Genomic DNA, 25,513 nt, shown 5'->3' with positions numbered 1-25,513 from the left:
TCTGATATTAATATCATATTGTAAAATTTTGAAATATATATATATATATGATGTAAAAACATATTTTCCTCTAAAAAATATTGTGTTTTAGTTAAGATTTTTATAACATACAAAGGGATTTGGAAACGTACACTGTTGCTCCAGGAGCATGAGTTCTTTTTTTAAATCAATGTTAGGTGTCTAAAACAATCATGTTCATTATAGTCATGAGTCAAGCATGATGCATAGAGGGTAGTAAGTCTCATTAATTAACTTGATTGTCACGTTGATTGTTACGGATACTTACTAACGAAGTCGGCCGGGTTATAATGCTGAGAACAATGTAACCCTAGATGGGCAAAATAATCAGTCACTCGACCAGCCTGTCCGAAATACATAACCTAAATGGGTACAGAAATGAATCAAAACTTACTTTTCCACGTAAACATGCTAGAATATTAGAGATAATTATACCTCATAATAAATTGGGTTTGTTAAATGTGCTTTTCTGCCAGCTGTTGGCTACTGGTATTTCAATAATAGGAAAATCGTTAGAGTGATAATCTATCATTACAAAGGTGATAAAGTTATGATATTCCAAATGATGATCATCATCATCACCACCACTGACAACAAACACCACCATACTCCATAATGGTAATAATAATGATAATAATAATAATAATCATCACCATCATCATCGTAATCACCATCGTCAGCATCATCATCATCATCATCATCATCATCACCACCACCACCACTATCACCATCACCATCACCACCACCACCATAATCATCATCATCATCATCATTATGCTCATCATCATCATCATCATCATTATTGTCATCATCATCGTCACCATCACCACTTTCGTCGACATCATCATCGTCATCATCATCATTGTCGCCATCATCCAGTGGCGTACCTAGGATTTTTCACAGGGGGGGCAAATTCGTCCGCCAAAAAAATTGACAAGCAAAAAAAAAAAGGTCTTGCTAGTGCCATCATCATCACCACCACCATCATCTTCATCATCATCATTATCGTCATCAACAACATTATCATCATTGAGTCGTCGTCGTCATCATCCTAATCATCATCGTCATCATTATCATCGTCACCATCATCATCATTATGCTCATCATCATCATCATCATCATCGTCGTAATCATCATCGTCATCATCATCATCATCACCATCACCACCATCGCCACCACCACCATCATCATCATCATTATCGTCATCATCATCTTCATCATCGTCATCATCATTATCGCCATCATCATCTGACCACCACCACCATCATCATAGTCATCATCAACATTATCATCATTGTAGTCGTCGTCGTCATCATCACCTCTCCATCCGATAAAAGAAGAAGATTATCGAATGTTCTGAATGTATGACTCGAAGGCTGATGAATGCATGCTACTACAGTCTTCCCATAACGCCTTGCGTACTTCTTCAACATCATAATCAGCTCACTCGCTCCGTGAGAATCCAAACCCGATGTTGGTTCCTGGTTGTCAAGTTTAAAATATTAAAAAAAAAAAATTGATAAAGGAAGATTTCTCATAATTTTTGCCATTTCATTAAGTCTTTGCAAACATAGAGTTAAACAAAAACAAAGTAATAAAAACTTTCCCACTGTCATCATATTCCTTTTTTTTTTATAAGATACGAGAACGGATGGCAGAAAACAGAGAGAAAACTACCCTGGAAGTTCCAACTGTCTGAACTTACAGAGAAAGACAAACGGGAAAGTGAACTCTATAGCTGTTTAATAATTCATATGACTTTGTAAGCCCTACAAAAATGTACAAGTTAAAAATGAAAGCAGAAAAATAATAATGGGACTTACGATGATTATAGCTGCTATATTTAAATGAATTTATGATGATTTAAATTGAAATTAAACGCAGATTTTTTTTACACGAGACGAGAGCAGAGAATGTGATTACATGATTTTAAATTTCATGTAGGTTTTTTTTCATAAATCTGTAACGTTACAAAATGTTAATATAATAGCATTATTATATATTTATTTATTAACTCATTGCAACCATGACAGTTGGATTATTGACAATGCAAAAATGAAAGTAGCACAATTAAATACACAATTACATATCAAATAAATATTTAAAAACTAGTGAAAAATATGTAACAATACACACTGTACATTAATATAAAAACAAACAGGGAAATAATCAGTATAGAAAGGAAAAATTATACTGAACAAACAAGCATTCAAAAGTAATACGCTACATAAATGAAGGGTAAATTGCCAATTCGTCTACTACCAACTCGTCTACCTTCATTTAATGTCATACCGTCCATCAACACTTCGTCTAACAACTGTCGGTAAAAAAAAAACATTTGGCCCAATCATTACTTCGTCTAATCCAGTTCGTCAACGACAATTTCGTAACACAAAGCTTAGCAATTAATCGTACGCTTGATTTTTACGATTGATTGTACATTGTAATCTATGCAATCATTGTAGAAACATGTTATACGATCATTGCTAAGTTTTGTGTTCCGGGACCCTGTTTAGCAGTGTTCTTGCGTGATAGAGTAAACGATACCTTCATTGAACATGATTGAGTATTGAACAGTTGTCTAACCTCACCAACCAGAACCTAATACGATCATGATCAGTCACAAGGGATCGACCTCTCCCAACGAGGAGTTTAACCTTAAAGGACAAGTCTGGCCCAATAAAAAGTTGATTTGAATAAAAAGAGAAGAATCCAAAAATACATAACACTGAAAATTTCATCAAATTTGATTGTAAAATAAGAAAGTCATGACATTTTAAAATTTTGCTTAATTTCACAAAACGGTATGCACATCCTGGTTGGTATGCAAATGATGAGACTGATTATATCTTCCACTCATTGTTTCTTTTGTATTTTATTATATGAAATATGAAATAGTCTGATTCTCTCCTCATTGTCAAGTGAAACAACATCCTCCCTGAACCTGTGGAATTAGCATTTTTTAATATGGTTCAGTCAAGTTGGTCCTGATTGTCAAATGATGTAAAAAAATGATATATTGTATAATTCAAAATATAAAAAAACAAAAGAAATAGTGAGTGAAGGACACCATCGTCTGTCTCATTTGCATATCACTGAGTTGTACATATCACTGTTTTGCGAAAAATAGGCGAAACTTTAAATTGTCATAACTCTCTTATTTTACATCCGATTTTGATGAAATTTTCAGCGTTATGCTAGTTTGAGTCTTCTCTATTTATTCAAATCAACATTTTTCTGGGGTGGACTTGGCCTTTATTAATACAGGAGCTTGTCTTCAAGTACAATCCATTTTTATTAAGAGTATCCCGTAGATGTAAGATTGCCCCCCCCCCTCCCCATCAGATTCCTTCGTACCCTTTGTCTCTAGCTAAAGGTGCTTCAACCAATCAAGCTTTTAGCTTATGTTGCAACACCTTTGTATGTTCATTATTTACTTGTGTTTTATATATATTTATATACTATCTGTGTATTCTTTTACATTGTAAATTGTGAACATGCATGAATAAATAAATAAGTAAATATGCGCTTACAAAGGACTTTGGATATTATTACATAGGACTTGGCCTGGCAGCTTTTTACAGCAGCGCACAAGCATTTTAAGGAACAGATTCCCGACATGTACCAATTTACACCACTGGGTCGAGTGCGGCAAATGTAATGAAATTGCATCATTATGCCTCAGACTTTGTAAGAAAGAGTATCTACACAACCATCCCCCCCCCAAAAAAAAAAAAAAAAAAAAAAAAAAAAAACTTTTGACGCGGTGGCCTTGTGCAGATACAGAGGGGAGGGGGAGAGGGGGAGAGGGGGAATTGAAAACCAAATAGCTCACATCTAACAGAAGAACAGCAGGATCGGTGAGTAATTCACAGCCGATGTTTGCCCGCTTTTTCTCACCTCCAGACAGACCCCTGCTCAATGAATTACCCATTTCTGTAAAGAAAAAAAAAGAAGAAGGAAATAACAAAAAAGGGGGCGAACATGGCGCGAATTCATCACACATTGCAAGACCATCCATGTTATTAGATTAAACAGTTGTCTATTAAAACCAGGCTTTCCTCGTTCAAAGCCTCAGGGTAGATTACAGAAGGTCCCTCTCCTTTTGCACTCAAAGGCACTGGCGTACGGGTGGGAGGGGAGGCTTGGGGCCATTGACCCAAAATAAAATTTTATGGCTAATAAATAAAATAAAGGAAAGGGAAGGGGAAAGAAAAGGAAAGGGAAAATGTGAAATATGATACTATTTTCTGTCAAAATCTAGTTAAAGGTGTTTTTTGTATTATAATATCAAATTTTGTCTCACACGCCATGTACGTCTGGCCCCTAATTCTTTTGGCTTATTACGTTACTGCTCAAATGAGTTAATTTCCAATCGTTTACAGTAATTCTTAACTAATTTATATTCATTTTCCGTATTGATTTCATTCAATTTTGGACCAGACAAAATCAATCAATAAAGGGCAAAATCTAGTGAGATTTTCCGAAAATTAGTAATTTCCGGTTGATTTCCATTTTTATAAAAGAGTGAGGTTGATGTAAAAAACAATGACCTACTTGTATTTAGACATTTTCTCAGTCCCAGAGATTTGACGATATTCTTCACTCTGTTGCGCTTTTCCTCAATTGGCATTTTCTCTGGTAACCTCAGCTGGGCTGTGTACTGAAAAGAGATTTGAGAAACAACATCAATAATATATTTTGTACCATTAGTATTGATGTCCGTATATTTATTTTATCTTATTGAATTCATTTTATAGCTTTGTTTAGATCAAGACCGTACGCAGATTTTTCCGGTCCAGGGCCGGGGCAAGACGCAAAAAAAAAACCGATCGAAGAAACTCTCAATCGAGACAGCGAAGCGACCGATCTTGTTATTGGGGCGCTAATGCTTTTTCTAAAGTGAAATTTAAGGATTTCGTGCACACTTTTGGTGAATTTTGATGAAAAAATCAGTAAAAATTTAAGTTTCAATATACCTGTCCCCCAGGAGGTTCGACCATTGACTATCCGAATGGTGATGCCGAAATTTGAAATCTATGAAACTCGATATCACTGAACTGACATGATTCTATTTCATGTTCAGTTTCTAAAAATTATAATTTTTGATAAATGTCAACAAAATTTTGATATAGACTTATACTGATTAATTCTTTAGTATCGATATATAAACATGATAAAGACAACAATAACACACAAAAAAACATGAGCGGCGATTTCGTATGATGATGGTCCGGGGGCGACCCTCTCCCATAAGAATCTGTACAAAATTCGAAAGGGGGGGGGGTGTCTATGATCACCACCCATATAAACATTTCCTCATAATTGGAAATCCAGTAATATTCAAAGGGTACAATTAACAGGTAGTGTAGATACGCTATTCAGAAAATGCAGCTTTAATAGAAAAGCTGGTAAAAGTTTTGGTGTTTTGCTGACAGGAATGATGCTTAAAAACTCATATTTCTATTTTAGAAGGAATTGATATTTTCGCTGTTGTCAATGTTTTACCTTGATTTCTTGCCTGCTAGGCCTATATGTTTTACAATATGGCATGCATAATTATTCAACATGCAACATAAGTACACAGGCTCCTTTGAACGTACCAAAGAAAGGACATAACGTCATAATACATCATATTAATTTAATCTCCTATGTGCATGTGCCTTTCAAACTACCTTAGCAACGCCACTGCTGTCTTTACCAAAATAAATATGAATGACAAGTTTCTAAAAAAAAAGTGTACTTTCCTTCCAAAAAAGGCTATACAAAATGAAAAAATATATATATTACAGACAAATCATGTAAATGATGGAATAATTATACCATTAAAGTATCCCTTAGAGTCAGTTGGTCAAAGAAGACATCTTCCTGGAGAACGAAGCTGATCTTCCTTCTCGATGTCTTGTCTAAGGGTTTCTGACCTAGCAGTATCTGACCCTTCTGTGTACCTTGGTAGCGACCAGCCAACGCGGTGAGTAGCATCGTTTTGCCAGCTCCTTCATGAAAATAATTGATTTACATTATTTGAGGTGGGCCATAGAGGGATAAAATACAGGCGATATTTCATAGTCAATTTTACATATCTCATTTTAAGCAGATTGTTATCATGGTTGTCCTGATCGATATTACATTTTTTTTTCCTTAGTAGGGGGAGGGGTGGGGTTTATCAACTTAGCTGACTAGAGGCCTCGCGCACTTGACGCCCACACCCGAATCCAAGAATAGCATGAAAGGAAATCAAATATGCCACACATAAATAATGATGCAGCAAAATGTATAACAATAATTAAGCAAAAATAAATGTGTTCGTCTAAAGATGGGTAGGCTTTGTCCCATACTCAATCTACGTTTTTCCTATCCTGTCATTCTGAAATAAAATCACCACTGTTTTCTTCTTAATCTCCTCCCCTCCCTCTTCTTTCTCCTTCTCCTCCTCTAAAAACTTATTTCTTGCATAAGTTTTAATAATCATAAATTTTCTAAAAGTTCTTACCGCTAGGGCCCATCAAAGCTAGAAGCTTTCCCGGTTCGGCTGATCCCGATACGTTCTTTAAGACATCTTTATCCTTTAAAGTCAGGCAGACATTCCTGAATTCCAAAGTCGAATCGTCTTTCTCCTCATAGTCCATATTAATACGCGTCTTCTTTTCTAGATGTAGAAGGTGTCACTTCGAATCCGTGACCCTGTAAGATTTTATATCGAATAAACCAGTGCTCAACACGTTAATATCAACAAAACACAACCTCTAGAGATGTAGGCAAGTATTCAAATTCATCAGCAAAATAATTACATCTGAAATTGTAATATTTGGAAATGATATTTGCAACGTGACTCAACTCAGCAACGATCGTACCTGAATACAAATGCTGCAGTCACACCGACCAAACCGACTCCAAACCGACCGATGACATGTCATTGGAAAATAACGTACTAGCTTTGATCGGTCCGGACATCTCTCACCAATGTGACTGCGCCGTTATAAAAACTCTCTGTACTCCGTTTCCAAAACATGCCCTTTCGAAGCCGGCGTGACGCTTGAACAACTTTGAAAGGAAAAGAAAAATATTACGAAAAAATGGGTCGGAAGTCTCCTTTCAAATGGAGAGACAAGAAATTCTGCGTCTTGGTTCTTTTGTTTGTGAGTGACCTTTATGAAAAGGAGATGTTTTGGTTCTGGTTTGGTTTTGTTGACTTTCCCAACACTAATGGGCCCTCCCACTTCGATTCATCAGCAATCAGACGTCTGTCAATATCAGAGAAATGTCAAAAAATTTCATTCTGAAAAAAATATGTTGATGTTCATAATTGTAAATATTTGTATCCCAAATTCGATTCGTTTTATCTGCCAAAAATGAAAAAATATTTAAGATTGATTTTATAGCAAGCAAGGACCGAGAAACCAGCTTAACCACTGAAAGTACCTCCTCCCATCACCGATGTGGTGACAGCAGAGTCCATACGAGATGAAAATTCGTTTTGTAAAATGTTTGAAAACTTTTATCTGTCAGAAAATGAAAAAAAAAATCAATATTTAAAGGTGATTTTACAGCAAGTAAGAATGATTTCCGTGTGAATAAGAAGGTGATTTTTTCACTTATCTTATTGCATTAGGTGATATTTTTAGGGTTCCTCAAGTCTTTCGAAAAATTATTTTACAAATAATCTGGAATTTTACTTTAAAAATCATCTTATCTAAACATGGTGTTTTGGGGAGTATTTTTATTATGATTTTGGGGACTATGCTAGATTTAATCAAGTAAAACGTGGTCATTAATAGTGGCATATTTTGAGGATGGGGCGTGTGCCCCGGATGCTTGTTACCATGGTTACAGGGTGCGAAATAAGGGGAATGGTGGAATGAGTAAAAAGGGGGAACAAGACAGTGACAATTAAATTGTACATGTTGTATAAATACAATGAGACCAGAAGATCAGTACAAATTGGCATTACCTAATTTGTTTCAACAATTTGTGAATTTTACACTCCAAAAAAATGAAGTGCTAATTTAGCACTCAATGTCCTTATAGTGACTGCACTTTGAATGCTGATTTAGTCATTCAAAATTGAACTAGAAAATCAGCACTCACAGTGCAGTCACTATACAAAGACATTAAGTGCTAAAGTAGCACTTCTTTTTTTTTAAGTGTAAGAAAAATAAAGATAAAGATGTTTTTTAATTTTTACTTTTGCTTAACATGCCGTTCATATATATCACGATTTAACAAACAGTTGCAAAGCGACCTGACTAAATTCACCAGTGAAGCTATAAATCAATCCATTCTATAAGTCGAATGACATATACACCACGTAACATATAAGCCCCCGGTATGGTGAATAAATAAATGAATAAATAAATGAATGAATGAATGAATGAATGGTGACGAGGCCTATACATCACCCTTGAAGAAGAATATATATATAATGTATTATTAGTGTGGTTTCTACATCAACAGGCATGTGTCTTGTTAAATGATATTAAAAGAGGAAGCAATTGCGATAGGTAGAATCAAAATCAATCATGAAACACAGATAAGATAAGCGGGGAGAAATTGGTTATTTTGTGGTTTCTGACTATTATTTGCATGAATAATAATAATAATAATTATAACATTTGTAGGGCGCTTAATACAGGTGTTTCTAAGCGCTCAGTTTTCTGCCTATCAACTAATTTACCGAAAAAAAAAAAGAAGAAAAAAAAAAAAAAAAAAAAAAAAAAAAAAAAAAAAAAAAAAAAAAAAAAAAACTTGATATATTCAAAGCAAAATTTTAAACACACAAATGCAACTAAGATGTGCACCTCAATATAGACCAACCCACAACTGATACCTATACATTAAAAAGGTGGGTCTTTAGCAAGGTCTTAAATTGATCAAGGGAGTTGGCATTATGGATGTATGATGGTAATTTATTCCACTGGATTGGAGCGAAAACGGAAAAGGCTCGATCCCCATAACTGGTATTTGTACGTGGTCCTAAAGTAAGCTGCAAGGTTGTTGAAGAACGAAGTGGTCTGAGTGAGCTAGAAGAGCGGAGAGAAATGAGATTAGAGAGGTATTCAGGAGCTAGGCCATTGATTATTTTATACGTCATGAGAAGAACTTTGAAAATGATGCGTTGGCGTATTGGAAGCCAATGAAGTGATTTCAGAATAGGTGTAACATGTTCAGATTTTCTTGAAAGAGTAACAAGCCTTGCAGCACTATTTTGAATTCTTTGAAGTGGGCGTAAATGTGACAGTGGGATACCAGAAAGAGCAGAATTGCAGTAATCAATGTGGGAAGATACAAAAGCATGGGTAAGTTTAGCAGTTGTGGGTTGGTCGAGTAGCCTCCTCATTTTTCCAATCTTAAAAATACCAAAGGAGGCAGACTTACAAATATTCTTAACATGCTGTTGAAATGTGAGATTCTTGTCAATTGTCACCCCAAGATCCCTTACCAACTCATTACACATCAAAATACTATCGCTAGTGCTACTTGTGGTTGAGAGCATTGGGAAGGACTCTGTGTTTCTAAATTTGGAGGAGATGTGGATCATTTCAGACTTGCTTTCGTTAAGACAGAGTTTGTTATCATGTGACCAGGCTTTGATGTCCTCTAAGCAACTATTGAGCTTCTGTGCAGCTTCATGTTTACCAGTGGGTTTCAAAGTGATGTAAATTTGTGTATCATCAGCATACATGGCATGTCGAATGTCCCGGTGAGAGTCAATGAATCTTGACAGAGGACTTGTGTACAAGATGAAGAGGAGCGGGCCAACCACTGAACCCTGCGGAACGCCGCAGACCAAGGGGAATCTCGCCGATAGGGTGCCGTTGATGGTAACTTGTTGACTTCGATTGTGGAGGTATGAACGGAGCCAATCAAGGACAGTCCCAGTTATACCAAAGTCATTTTGCAGGCGATACAGTAACAGTTCGTGGTCGATGGTGTCGAATGCAGCGGTGTAATCAAGCAGAACGAGCACTGCCTCCTCGCCCCTATCAACAGCCAGGAGAAGATCATTGAAAACTTTCACCAGGGCAGTCTCTGTAGAATGGTGATTCCGATAAGCTGACTGATTGACTGGAAGCATGCCAAATCCTTCAAGGTGATCCTTTAACTGCGAAGTCACAACCCTCTCCAAGACCTTACCAATGAAGGGCAGATTCGCGATGGGCCTGTAGTTGCCGAGATTATTTGGATCAAGACTCGACTTTTTGAGGAGAGGAAGTAGAAGTGATGTTTTCAGAGCTTCAGGAACAATGCCGGATGACAAAGAGAGATTAATAAACTTTGTGATGACAGGGATAAGTTCCTCGAGAGAGTTCTTCAGAAGCCATGTAGGAATCGGATCTAGATTGCAGTGTTTAGATGGCAATGACTTGATGAGTTTCTGGATATCTAGATCACTGATGAGACGGAATTGTGAGAAGTTGTGTTCTGTAGAAGGTGAAGTTGTTGGACCTGGGATAGCAGGATTGAAGGATGATACTAGTTTCGAGACCTTCTCCCTGAAGAACTCAGCAAACCGGTTGGAGAGGTTCTCTGCAGATGAATGATCTGGGAGAACTGAAGAATGATCTGTTGATGAAAGTGATCTGACGATGTTGAATAACTGCTTCGTGTCCGACTCTGCAATAAGATTTCTGAAGTATGTAGACTGAGCATTGAAAATGCACTCGTAGTAAGACTCACATTCTCGGCGATACAGTTCCCTGTCAGCACCAAGTCCAGACTTAATCATGCGGCGTTCAGCCCGCCGCCTTCGTCTCTTGGCTTCTATGATGTCATCAGTGAACCAAGGTGATTTTGGTCTGACAGTGACAGTTTTTACTTGAAGAGGGGCATGCCTGTCAATCAGAGAGCTCAGGCAGGTGTTGTAATGATCCAAAGCCTCAGATGGACATGTCAGTTCGGAAGGTGAATTTAACATGCCTCTGATGTCATTCCGGAAAATGTCCAAGTCGATGCTGCGAAATTTTCTGAAGGAAACTCTCTTCTTTGGATTCTGCAGGGAAGGAAGCTTCATTGTGGCAACAATAGCAGAATGGTCAGATGGGAGTGAAGACAAAACATTAACATTAACTATGTCGCATGAATCCCTAGTAAATAAAAGGTCGAGTGTATGACCTGCACAATGAGTGGAATCATGTACATGTTGCTTGAATCCAAGGGATTCTACTGCACTTATAAATGATTTAGCAAAATTATCATTAGGGTCATCGACATGAACATTAAAATCCCCTAAAAGTAGAGGAAAGTGGTCACTGATAACAGCACCCTCAAGAAGGGTTACAAACTCCTCTCGAAAGACACTATTACTCGAAGAGGGAGGGTGATATATACAGAACATCCTAACTGCTGATGACGGTGTGAGATTGAATGTTAAATCAAATAATTCAAAGGAAGAGAAATCTCCATTAGGATTAACACTACAACGAGTTGTAGATCTAAATAGAACAAAAATTCCACCACCCCTCGAGGAAATGCGGGGTTGGTGAATAAAGTCATAATTTGGCAAGCTTAACTTTAAACCAGCAAGAACGAGACCATCCCTGTTTCTATCACCAGAAAGCCATGATTCAGTGATTACTAAGACATCAAGGTTATTCTCAATCACAAGATCCGTAACTACATGTGTTTTATTGGTCAAGGATCGCGCGTTCCATAGACCAACTCTAAGGCCAGTGGATGGTGGGAAAGAGTTTTGCGACCTGGAGATCTTGCGCCTTTGTCCGCGATGAGTTCGACATCGACGACCGATACCCAGCTCACACACTCTATGCCACACATGTTGAGGTAACAAAGGATGAAGCTGAGTATTCAGCTGATACAAAGTATTAACATCATAACAAATGCGGCCCGATGCGTTATCATTTGATACCTGTAATGAACAATTGACATCAGATTCAGAGTTACATGAATGGCCATTAGAACATGATTCGTCAACCCAGAAAGGACTCTGAGCAAATATTTGTAATTTCTTTCGGTAAAAAATGATGGCTTTTAAGGTCAAGTGATATACATTTATTGAATTACAGTTAATATCAATATGCGAGCGAGCGAAGAGTTTAGAAGACAGAATGGTGGTCCAAAACGTCATTTAAGTGGAGTGTAAACGTTAAGTCCACGGTCTACCCAAACATAAAGTTGAGTTGAATAGATAGAGAATAATCAAACAAACGTAACAATTAAACATTCATCGAATATGATATCAAACTAAATCTAGGAAAGTTTTAACATTAACAGGGCTATTGAATTAATCGATTATTATTCAGGATTTATTCTAAATCCATGTCATGGTCTCATTAAAACGAACATCTAGAACATTAGAAGAAAAAGGGAAACCGGGATATTTTCACTGCTGAAGAGTAGAATCTTTGGGCTAGGTGTCACCACCCTATGAACAAAATATAAACTGAATAATGTCAGGACAACGAAACTTCATAGGTTTGAAACTTCCAATTAGAAAAAAAAAAAAAAATCTGCATGGAAGACGCTTACAACTTTTTGACAAAATATCGGCCTTAATCTTAACGCCAATCGCCTGCCCTGACTAGTCTGGAGGCACATACCCTGGTTGAAACTTTGGTCAACAAGCGTGTCTCCACGCAAAGACTAGCACATACAAACTTTCTGTTTGAGCCTTCAGTACACAAGGCATGTATAGGCTGCACATTCAGACCTATAACTCGAGTGAAGGGTTTGCACAGCAGACTATGCCCTGACCCGCTTAATCATGAACTCTCTGGATGATGTCACCGTCACATTGACGAGACCGACACCAGACCGATCAAAGCTATTATATTATTACCAATGACATGAATGACATACCAACTGTCGGTTTGGAGTATAGGTTCCGTTGGTATTAAAGTTTGATCGTGCTTAAAGGGATATACTCCAAGCTGAAAATAATATATTTAAACATATACAGAAAAATCAGAAAAACAAAACACTGAAAATGCGATCAGAATCGGACAAGGAATAACAAAGTTATGGCATTTTAAAGATTTGCATTATTACGGTGAAACAGTTCTACTATAGGTATGTCTCCATAAATATATTCAATGAGCAAACCCATGATGTCATACCCCTTGTATTTTATAATTTGAAATTTGGTTTATTCAATTTTTTTCTACCAAGAACTAAAAAAAAATGGAATGACAGCTAATCAAGTGCATTGGATATTAATTGCTGCAATTTATTGATTATAAGGAAGACATATTATCATTCACTCACACATGCACGAAAAAAATGAAACAATTATGATTTCATGTACTAACATAAGAAAGAAGAGAGTAGGGATGTGACATCATCAGCCCACCTACTGAATATTCATGACTGCGTGCATAACTTTTCACAAAATATTGCTAATATTTAAAATCCAATAACTTAATACGAATATTTTGCTATCACATTTTGATGACATTTTCAGCATTTTGCTCTGTGAATTTTACTCTATTTATTTCGATATAAATATTTTCAGCCTGCAGTACCCCTGTAAAAAATATTTCCTTAACTTTCTTTTTGGCAGGCAGATGTATCACAATGAACTCCAAATCTGACACCTTAGACACTGGTCTCTTTGATCAGCCTCTTAACATGGAAAATTGAAATAATACGCCTTCATTCCAGCTAATTTCTTCATTGCCTGCTAGTTTTGTAATAAAAAAATCATTGTTAGACCTCGGGTATGAAAATAATATCACACTTGCTATGAACCAGCGGGTGGGAATATAGACGTGACAGGGAATATAAAGAAAATATGGGAAGAAGAGTTTGTAGATGATAGAGAACCACGCATTTTGTCAGATACACTGCAAAACTCCGGTGTTGATTTAACACCAGCCCGGAATCTATATATGTCCACACCAGAGAAGTATTGAAACAACACCAGTTTGGAATCAAACCGATGCTGTTTAGTGTTGTACAAACACCTAACTGGTGTTAGACCAACTGGTGTTGTTTAACACTTCTCTGGTGCTGACATATATAGATTCCAAGCTGGTGTTAAATCAACACCAGAGATTTTGCAGTGTAGGTCCCTCACAGCAAGGTAAAAAAACACCCCAAAAACACTGACCAAATTGTCGGTATTCTATTAAACATGCGGAACAGATGGGACAAGTGTTGACCGATCAACAAATGTTGGGCACAAGCTATGACCAACACTTAATTGAAATACCAACAGTTGGTCAAGTTTAGACCACTTGTTGCTCGAAAGTTCACCAACCGACCAAACTCAAAATGTTGTCCAATTTTGAGGCACTATTTTTACCCCAAAAAAAAGAAAATAGTTTGACCAGCAAGATTATGCAATAATAAATACGAACTTTTTCGACCAACTTTTTCGGAGTTGAATAAAAAGCTATAACGTTGGTTATAAAGATAATATTTTTTACCGATATCATGCCGCGAATTAGATTATGAATTACTTGAGACAAGATGAACTCGGCTAACAAACTGCAACAGTGAGATCCCGGATACACCTGACGTATTTTATGCACAGATGCCGTATACACATGGTCATAGAAAAACATAACAACCAATTATCCAATTAATATACTTTGTGTGATATTGTTTACATCTGATTCATCATATGTCAGGACGGAGAGTCCATGAGTGTGCGTGTGTCATTCCCTGTCTGGTCGAGCAAATTCCAGCGTCCATGTTCTTGTACGTTTATAAGTTTTCAACATTTCCTACTTTCGGGGGGGGGGGGGTCAACTGCCCCTTGAGTATTGTCATGGGTGTGGCTACTCTAGGATAAGTTTGGTGAGCTAGTTTGCGCCTCCTACCACCATAGAAATGCTCCATTAAAACTATTAAGGACGTTCCACAGTTAAAGTGAAATCCATGTCATTTTCACCAAACTTTGCACATAGATACTTTAAAACCTTAATATTCGAAATATGCAAAAATTAACATAGGTCCATGTGCTTGATTTTTTTGCTATAGAGCTTCAAAGTTCACCCAAATTGATGTTTTTAAGAATTGCGCATTCAAAAGAATTTGACATTTTTAGACCGCCCAAGATTACTACAATGAGTTTAAACCTCTATTACTCAGTCAAAATACATGAAAAAGTCATCAAATTTCGCAAGAGAGTTAATAATTGTATCGTTAGAATGGAGAATATATTTATAGTGCTATTTGTTTGCAATTTTAAGTTTAACAGCACTGTCAGTTCTTAAAAATGGCGTAAAATATAACAAAATCCCAATCTAAAAAATGTAAAATTTCAGTAACAAACTACAAACGTACAATAAATGCTGCACTTTATTCAAAATCCATGTCATTTTCACCAAAATTTGCAGAGTTGTAGAGGAAGGTATACCTAAGGGGTACAAACATTAAAAAATAGGGGTTCATGTGCTTGTTTTTAAACTATCAGCATTTTTATTAGAGCAAATGTGCTTTTTAAAACACCAAAAATGCGCCGAATGCTTAGTATCTATGTGAAGAAAAAATCAAAACCACTCTACCATTTATTCAAACTCGGGCTAATATTCGTGATTCTTGGCAGCACTGCAGAGTAAAGTATTTTGAAATTGTAGAGAATATTTTTTTGAATGGTCCATGGGATAATTCCATTTTTTATATTCATGAAATAACGCATCGGATCTGCAGTTAAAGTGCAGAAGATGAGAAAAATCAGCTCATACCCGCAGCTAATTAATCACCTGTTCATCCATTGTGACGTCAGCGCGCAGAGTGTAAATTATGCGCAGATCATAATGTGCACAAACATAACTGTGGAACGTCCTTAAAAAAAGCTAAGATTATTCTGAGGCACAGGGCAAGAATACCCTGGATCATACATGGGGTGATAAGAGATCGAGGGCAGTGGGGAAAACCGCCCGATGGGTCGACACGAAATATAAATACCCGCGGATATACCATCTTACTCAGGTTATGTGGCCGAACCTACTTGCTTGGATATCACCAATCACCTATTGACATTCCTCCTATAGGGCTAGGCCCGGGGAAGGCCTACGATGTCTTCAGTCTACAGCACTTGCTGCTTCCGCAGCATCCTGATGACATCATCATCGAAAACCATGGGAAGCCAGGGGAAGGGTATGGGCACATACAACTTTTTGAAGAAACTCGAAAGCGAGGGAGCTTGAAGCGACCGCGAGCTTGTCATAGGGTGCTTTTGCATTTTCTGAAGTGATTTGAGGGATTTCGGGCACGTTCGTTAAAATTTTCATTTAAAAGATGTAAGTTTTCAAAATTTATGTTGGGGCCAACTGTCCCCCTTACCCACCCCCTGCGTACGGCCATGTTGAAACCCGAGCCCTCTTGGTTGAATTTGCTCATGAACTAGCTTTGTTGGATATCTTCAAGCTTGGTTGCGGTGGTCAAGTTGTTGGTCAAGGTATCCACAACGACATTGGCCCCTTGTGGACCACAAGGGGCCAATGTCGTTTTACTAACAGTTCACAACCATGACAAGCAGAACTTGAGGAACTGAAAAATTTGCAGAATTTTGACCTAAGCAATTCCTTTCTTTGAGCTCTCATAGAAACCAAAAGTTGACAAGCCTTTTCTAAAGACATTTTTAGGAACCTTCGTGGATAGTTATCAACTTCTTTAATGATGGCTTCGTGGACTAATAGGTCAGTAGCGGCTGTATGGTTAAGACGGTGATCATACCTCGTTTTAGAGGAGTCGAAAACGACAACATTTTAATAAGTTTAATAAAATAAAGTTTTGGAGTATCAGTTAGTACTCCGGACCTATATTGCACGCGGCGAGGTTCCGAGTCTCACGCTAGGTCAGTAGAAACTATAACAGTAAACTTTGAATTGTCCTTTCATATTATAAGGGAAACTTTGAAGCCCTTGAAGATTGGCTGGCAAAATACCTTACAGGATTATGCAGATTCCACTGTATCAGAGAGGATGGGGGAAGGGGACTCATTTTGATGCTACGTGCACATTATTGTGCTTCGACATTCATGTTTGCTTATCTACTTGATGGAAACAATCTGCGCAGGGGCGGGTCACGCGGAGACGGAATGACTTGATGATTCATGTCGTATGAACTCCCCTGAACTCCCACATTCAATCAGATCCAATTATGTAAGCTGGTCGGTAGAAACAATCTGCGCATGGGCGGATGCGAGTCATAAGTTCGATGAGTGGACATGAATATAAAGAGGCTATAGTAGCCAAGTCTTTTTAAAGAGAACGTGAACAAAGTCTCTTTTGCAGGAAAATGGATTAAGGCCCTAATCACAAGGGAGAGACTGTAAATCACGACTTAAGACATGAGCAAGGCAATTAATTGAACCTCGATATAGGCGTATCGAAAGCATTTAGATAATCATACCCGGTAGAGTTTATTGGAATACGACTTCTTTCTTTGAACATTGGATTGTTATTCAATGATCATTGATTGCCGTGAGCATGACAGAGGTCGATTTTTATATCACTGAGTGTGGTCCTATCTGAAAGGAACAATCCGAACGACCGTTTCGATCAGAGAGGTCGATGATTGTCTTCGTCATCTCCAATTTTCTGAGAGCTGATGATGCGCCTCCGAGGTGATTTTCTCCTCCTCCAAGCAAGTGCGGTGAGAGATCGGACAAACTCGGCCCGCTTCTCATTCGTGCTGCAAGCAGGTCTATCGGGCAGCTGCGAGGGTCCAATAGGCTTCCTACACTATACCTGTAATAGCATGACTTAATAGAATCAATATTAGCATAGGGAGGATCTTCAACGTCAATGTTTTTGGTACGATACTGCTTTGACTGTCAATACCAAGTGGCAATCATCATTGTGTCATTTCCGGCAAAGAGATAATAATTTCAACAGATTACTTTTGTACTGACATGACAACGGAGCGGATATACCCGACCATCATAAAGTTCGAACCGACCAAAAACTCTTTCAAAGATTCTTTGACCTGCTGGAAACCATGATATGAGTTTTGTTTTTGTTTTAGGAAAACCATTTGGAATCAATTTCATCGAATGACCGTCTGTGGTAAAAGGGATTCGGCATCTTTTTTTAATTCAACAACCAGAACTGGTGCTTGGAAGGAACGTGGACTTCATTATGTCACTCTTTAAAACCAATTTTGCATACAAGATGGGAGTGCGCAAAAAGCCGTCCATTTCGGTAATTATAATCAATGATTGTGTCTGGCCCCCTAAAAAATTTTCGGCGGATTACATGTACGCGACTGTGACTAGTGTATTAAAGTGAAAGTTCACCTCCCGGGTTAACCTCAGCAAAACTTTTATCGGGACTTTTATTCAAATAACAAGCAGATTGCTGAAATTTCATTGACATCTGAATTTCGTTTTTAAAAACGAGAGGAAGTTGTGACATTTTAGATTTTCTCTTATTTTCACATAACATGGTTGATATGCAAATGAGAGAGCTGATGATGTCATAATCTCATTAGCAGTGGCGTAATGAGCCGAAAATTTTTGAGGGGGCCATATATGGCTTATCGGGAAAAATCTATTTTTGAAAATGCGAGCGAGCGAAGCGAGCAAGCAAAATTTTAGACAGTTTTGTTTCAAAAATGCAATTTTGTGATAGATAGGTTCCTTCATTTGCATACTGTGCATAATAACTGTTTCGTGAAATTTAGTGGAACTTTGAAATGTCATAACCTTTTATTTTCCGTCAAATTTTGATTATTATTATTTTGTTGCATGATGTCCGTTTGATTTTTTATGTAATTCAACTGTTCTTAAAAAATGTACATGAACTTTTTTGGGGGTGGAGTTCCGATTTGATATTTCCCTCAGAAATTTTACGGTGACTGTGTTTTCATAACCCAGGATATATAATTACTTCGTTTTGAATCTCGAGGGTTGTGAATTAAAATCATTTGAGATTTAAAAAGGAAGCTGTGGGATTCAAACTAAATGTAGAATTCGATTGGTCCCTAACTATAGTCCATCCTTGCAATTTAGAGTGGTTCTATACAAAATTATAAGAAATAAAATTCCAAAACATGTTAGATCAATTTCTACTTCAGAGAAAAATAGTTATATAATTATTAGATTCGTTAAGGAATCTCTGAAAAAATAATTGGAAATAATCTTTTTAAACCAGCTTCATTTCAGGGATCCCAGGAAGCCTATCGATTTTGAGGTCAAAAGGTCAAAGGTCAGGGTTACAGTGACATGTTTTCATCTTACCCTTCTGAAGTCCTTGTTAACGCGATAACTTTAACCTATAGTCTCATATAATTTGGTGTGTATGATAAATACTAGCATAGATCCCTGGAATTCTATTGATTTTGAGGTCAGACAGTCAAAGGTGAAGTCGCCACGTTCCACTTTTCTTGCTTGACTAATAACTCCATATTCCGCTTTACAGGTGGGCATTTTATGTGCTCGCCTTAAATCCCGTTCACAATTGACGCTCTACCTGTTTACGACCGCCTGCAACAATTTTTTCCTGTTGTTGCACGATCGATATCTTGGTGTCTTGCGAGCACTCGCAGTCGTTGTAGACGATCGCACGAACTCGAGGTGGTCGTGACTGGTCGCATCTGAACTTTGAAGATGTTCAAAATCCAAACGCGATCAAATACGATCGATTCACTCGCATGAGATCGTACCATCGGTCTGGAGATCATCGTGTGAGTGTTGTTCAACGTTGTACGACTTGGTGCGAGAGGTGGCACAACTTAGTAGTCGCATTTACTCGACTGGAGGTCGTACAACACTTGCACATGTGCTAGCGACCTACATGTACAGAGACTATATAGGCCATAAGACTGTTGCAAGACCGATCGCAACGGCTTGCAACATTGCACTACCGTTTCATTCGCATGTATGCGACCGTTCCACTCGCAATCCCTCGTGCAACACTCGAATGTGATCTTACGAGCACAATAAGAGCATATGCGAATTACTCGTGCAACGGGGTTTACTGGGTTTTTTTGTTGTACGACAGCTGTTGCATTTGTGAAAGCCTCTGTGCGATCTTATGAGATGACTAGCGACTGATGCCTGTTGCAGCCTGTCGCACGACCAAAAGGTCGCAAATGGTCGTACGTCAATTGTGAAAGGGGCTTTAGGCCCCTTTCACAATTGGTGGAGCGACTGCTTACAACCGTTGCTATTGTGTGCAACTTACACTGTGACCAAATGATCGCAAACGATCGCAAGAGCGATTGTGAAAGCCTCTTTAGCGACACTCTTGCTTCACATGCAAATAGTTCCCTATATGCTTATTTTTTATTCAATTATTTTCATATAGCTATTTCGCATACCATGATTATGTACCCCTAAACATTTAAAATTATAGACTTTGAAGTACAACTAACAGGAACTATAGACCCCGTTTTCATTACACTTTCTAAAACTAATTTACTGGAAACCGGTTCAGGAAACCAGTTTGGAAGATCGCTTTGCTATAGCGTTCCCATTTGATCACACGAACCGCTTCGACCGTTCTCACTACACGTTAAGCTAGTTTCACTAAACTAGTTTTAGGAAGTAAGTGGGAATGGTGTCTTAATCTCTACTTCTCACCTTTAACTGATCTTTGTCGACCTATTAATTACAAGTTTATCTATTTTTATGTTTTTGTATTTAAACTCAACCTTTAATATCAGGATAAACCTCTCCTTCATTGGAGCGTACGAACAAACACGGTTCGATGACTTTTCGTCAATAGGCACTCTTATACCGCCTACACGGTACAATTAACGTCTGTCAAAAATCCTCGTAATATTATAAGCGCCAGGCGGCATACATTCTAGATCGGCTCACGAAATCTCCTCTTTGGTTTATATTTTTGAGTGATAACTTCAATTTTTTAAACAAATAAACTGATTTTCAAGACACGTCCTGAAGACGGATCGCAAATAGGATTGATAAAATAATCACGTAAGTAATTTATCTCGAATGTTAGTTTTCATTATGCAAATAGTTTTATTTCGTCGATGGCGCCGAGCTCGGGCATTTTTGTGATGTCATGAATTCGGAAACGCATGAGTAATGGATATAATATGATTTGTCAACTTTTATAATACTAAGAGTCAGTGGATATAGTGTAGAATTAAAACCGTCTTTCAAAAGCAAAGATCCTTTCACTAAACCGCATATATTCTTATGAATACCATACTTCAATGTTATAAGATGTAGGTCTATTCTCACTTTCCTGCATTTTGCCACGAATCGTTGGTTTTGGGGTTAAATGAACTTCTTAATATGTTTGCTGCGTTTTAAATCATGATCAAATTTGGATTTAAAACCAAAAGAAAAATCTTGACAGGCTAGTGACATGTACTTGATGAAAAGATCTAAAATCAAAAGTGAACTCACTTCCTTACATGTGTGATATATGTAATTCATCGTATAAAACGGGAGTGACAGGTCAAGGTACATAATATTCAAGTGTGACGTTGCAATGTTAGGCATGTAAGGAGGGGGGGGGGTAATATACTCTCCGAATACGTATGTGACTTATATCTCACCCTAAAGATGTCCCGGGGCTTGTTGCACACCCCTGCACATTACTCTCTGAAATATTTTAACCAACATATATCAAGTTGGTTAATGTGAACTTCCATAATGTTGATTGTTTTTTAATCTTCCATTCATGTCACACTCAACTACCTTCATATAACCAACAGTTGTACGTTCACATTTTAACCAACTTAATATTGAAGAGAGAGTATAGTCGATAGTAAAGGGCATATTTTGAGCAATTTTCACCCCTTGCCCCAGAGCCTATAATAGGCCACTTGTAAGCGTGGATAAAAACGTGACCATTTCTGACAATGAAAGTGTTATCAATAGGGATTCCCTCTGCAGCCTTGGTCCTAAAATCGATCGAAGAAGCCCTTGTTCATTGATTGTAGAGTATTGCCTTTTTACTTGAATGCGGCGATAAACGCCGTATAAAGTCAGAGCAGAGTAGTAGGTCCATGGTCAGAGGTTGCCGCTACAAGTATAGGCCTATATTAAATGCATAGATAGACATATAGATAGACAGACAGACAGACAGACAGACGGACAGACAGACAGACAGACAGACAGACAGACAGACAGACAGACAGACAGACAGACAGACAGACAGACAGACAGACAGACAGACAGACAGATAGATAGATAGATATATATAGATAGGTAGATATAGGTAGGTAGATAGGTAGACAGACAGACAGACATACAGACAGACTGACTGACTGACTGACAGACAGACAGACAGACAGACAGACAGACAGACAGACAGACAGATAGATAGACAGACAGACAGACAGACATACAGATAGATAGATAGATAGATAGATAGATAGATAGAAATAAAGAACGAAAGAACGATATATACATGTAGATCGGAAGGTAGGTATACACTTTAATAATTGGGTGTAAAAATTTGGCTGATCGAAGTCGCTGCTTAAAAAAGTTGAGTAATTTCTTGGTCAATGTTGCGTTAAAACATGAAATTTCGCAAATATGCACTACACTTCCCATTGTATCAAATGTAAAACGAGAATCACCCACTCTTCCAGTAAAAAAATATCACGATTATTGGTGAAATTTGACCTATTGTTGGGTAAAGTAGATATTGTTTCTAAACATCCACGGTCTGATTGATTTTTTTTGCACCTTGTTTGTGAAAATTTTACTTATAATATTGAGTAAACTGTCGGCAGTAATGAAGTAATTTCTATTCAAAGAAAGTTTGGACGTGATATCATCAGTTCACATTCTTCATGTTCATATTCACATTTGCTTACTTCATATCCATGACGACAAACATAATATCATGAAGAACTAATAATTCGTTCCATGCATATGCTCAAACAACTCCTATCTCGATTTTACCATGGTTCCTAGGCTAGGATCCATGATTTTACTCATCGTACTTAAGTATCCAATGATTTGGTTTGTGGGCCAGTAATTATATGACTATCTAAAGCTTCTTTTAAACCGACTTGAGTGCTTATTATATTATGATGAAAGGAAATCAAAATTGGGGCACGTTTTGGAGCTACAAATTTAATCCGAGGACTCATTGATAATTTATTTATTCTAAACAAATTAATTTGATAGAGATCGGTCGTACAAAGGAATGGTTTTAATCCTGGCTGTAGGAGTTGACTTTTTCATACTCTCATGATATGTGTTTGTTGGCACTGTTATTGAGGTATTTTTAAATTCTTTCTTTCATGTTGTTTTAAGATTGTCTACGGAGATAAGGTTTGTTGGTTAACAAAACTCAGAGTAAAATATAGCTAGATTCTCATACCGGGATATTGAATTGAGGGTTGTTTTGAACTACTACTAAGATGCCGCTGCTACCACTACTTCTACTTCTACTACTACTACTACTACTACTACTACTACTACTACTACTACTACTACTACTACTACTACTACTACTACTACTACAACTACAACAACACTCTTAAAACAAATCAGTCAAATTGACTAGACCAGTAGTCAGCTTGGTGCAACTGATATGACAATCACAGTCACATTTCTGACATATATTCTAGTCAGAAATAACTCTGTTGTAGTAAAATACGACTAAAAACAGTCAAATATAACTAGAATAACAGTCGCACCCAGCTGAACCTATTAACTAGTCATTTGTGACTGATTTGTTTATAGAATATACTACTACTACTACTACTACTACTAATGATGCTGCTGCTACTACTACTAGTATACTTCTACTACTACTACTACTACTACTACTACTACTAATGCTGCTGCTGCTACTAGTACTTCTACTACTACTACTACTACTACTACTACTACTACTACTACTACTACTCCCACTACTACCACTACTACTACTACTCAGGGGCGTCGATCCGTTTTTCAGATTGGGGGGGCAAAATCATAAATCAACGTGGCCAAAGGCGTTCGATCACACAAAATTTACAAACCACCCCCACACACATAGGCCTATATATATATATAGGCCTACATATATATGATTCATGAGAAAGAGACACATATCTCACCAACAAATTAATATGCGAGCGCGAAGCGCGAGCTGAATTTTTTTAGTATACTGACCTGGAAACGGGGAAAAGGTACCTGTTTAGGACTTTTTGTAGTAACTCATGAGGACGACATGTATCTCACTAACAGATAATGAGAGTGCCGAGAGCGAGCTGAAATTTATTTATATTCTGACCTGAAAGCTTGATATTCTAAGCGTTTTGAGTACCAATAATTAAGATGGGTATCTAAATGAACAATAGATGCGAAGCGCGAGCTGAAAATTTTGACATTTCTAACTGAAAAAATGACAGTTTAATGGACGTTTTTAATAAAGAACAAGATATATATCCAACAAAAGATTGTTGCAAATCGAAGCAGGAGTTATTTTGAGGTTAAGAACTGAAAAGGGGACAATTTCACCTATTTAATAACGAAAAGTATGGATTTTTGCTACAAAAATGATGCGAGCGCGAAGCGCGAGCTGAAAAATTTTATATTCCAATTTGAAAAGCAGACATTTTGAGCACGATTTTAGATAAAGAACGAGTTGTGTATTTCAATCTCGCTTGCTGATTTCTGTGTAACATTATAATCTTATTATTTTATTTTTGCACATGCGGAATTATTGGGGGGGGGCAAAACGATATGTTTGCCCCCCCAATATTTTCATTGGTGGGGCGATCGCCCCCCTGCCCCCCCCCAGGATCGACGCCTCTGCTACTACTACTACTACTTCTACTACTTCTACTTCTACTACTACTTCTACTGCTACTAGTTAATTAATTACGATGATGATGCTAATTATTTATTTAATGATTATTTATGTACTATATCTGTCAAATAATAAAGATGACAAAAAGTTCATCAAACAATCATTGTTGGGTTGAAAATGATAAGTAAATTCGTATCTACTTTTTTGTATTTACACAAATCTGACAAATTGTCAATAAATCACGTACGCTGTTTACCCGAAACCCGAAATAGGTTATCTATGAAAATTGTATTTAATGGTGATTAAAGTAAGATGTCTCTAGCCACAAAATAAGAAGTTCAAATCTTGAGAAAGAACGTTAAATTCTCTGAGGTAAACGTTGAGGAAATTGAGATGTTAACTTGGCTCCAAACGTCCGCTCCAAGAAGATTCGGTGACAATTAAAGGGATACTCCATGCTCAAAATGATGTGATTTGAACAGATAAGGTTAAATAAAACAAATAAAACACTGAAAACTTGATCATAAAGGGACAAGAAATGACAAATAATAACTATAAAACAATGATAACAATAACTATAAAAGAATATTTGCATACACATTTTTAAAAAAGAAATGAATATAAGTATTGGATAAACTTAAAATAATATATAGGTCTGCTTCAAATCGAAATCCACTCAAAAATGATAAATTTCAATGACAGTGTCGTTAATTAATCATGTAAATTAATCATGTACTCCAAATTTGTTATGAAAAGGGATTATAATTCAAGCGTTGGATATTCATTTTTATCATATTAAGCCTGTGGAGAAAGGACTATTGAGCGATAAATCTTTAGAATGTCAGTAGTCATATAAT

General features: G+C 37.2%; 2 protein-coding genes across 3 annotated transcripts in view; one reads left to right on the top strand and one right to left on the bottom strand.

Annotated features, from left to right (window-relative positions):
* The window catches only part of LOC129275892 (uncharacterized), a 28,126-nt gene extending 21,127 nt beyond the window's left edge, over nucleotides 1–6,999 (bottom strand). The window contains exons 1-7 of one of the 2 annotated variants that reach the window (XM_064109500.1): nucleotides 6,873–6,999; nucleotides 6,512–6,702; nucleotides 5,842–6,014; nucleotides 4,576–4,681; nucleotides 3,854–3,954; nucleotides 1,338–1,499; nucleotides 287–380 (exon numbers count right to left, since the gene is read on the bottom strand). In XM_064109500.1, the coding sequence (XP_063965570.1) occupies nucleotides 287–380; nucleotides 1,338–1,499; nucleotides 3,854–3,954; nucleotides 4,576–4,681; nucleotides 5,842–6,014; nucleotides 6,512–6,647 (772 nt within the window). In that variant the 5' untranslated portion in view covers nucleotides 6,648–6,702; nucleotides 6,873–6,999. Of the gene's footprint in view, nucleotides 1–286; nucleotides 381–1,337; nucleotides 1,500–3,853; nucleotides 3,955–4,575; nucleotides 4,682–5,841; nucleotides 6,015–6,511 lie in introns of both variants that reach the window. The other variant, XM_064109499.1, reaches the window with a different exon arrangement.
* A 13,629-nt stretch (nucleotides 7,000–20,628) lies between these two features.
* LOC129275898 (uncharacterized) overlaps nucleotides 20,629–25,513 on the top strand; it is a 28,391-nt gene continuing 23,506 nt past the window's right edge. The window contains exon 1 of the mRNA XM_064109555.1: nucleotides 20,629–20,866. The gene's annotated coding sequence lies outside the window, so the exon portion shown is untranslated. The remainder of the gene's footprint in view (nucleotides 20,867–25,513) is intronic.

The sequence above is a fragment of the Lytechinus pictus genome, chromosome 14 (genome assembly GCF_037042905.1).
Source record: "Lytechinus pictus isolate F3 Inbred chromosome 14, Lp3.0, whole genome shotgun sequence".
NCBI classification, from domain to species: Eukaryota; Metazoa; Echinodermata; class Echinoidea; order Temnopleuroida; family Toxopneustidae; genus Lytechinus; species Lytechinus pictus.
The sequence above is the reverse complement of the archived record's forward strand: the minus strand, read 5'-3'. Positions and strand labels throughout refer to the sequence as shown.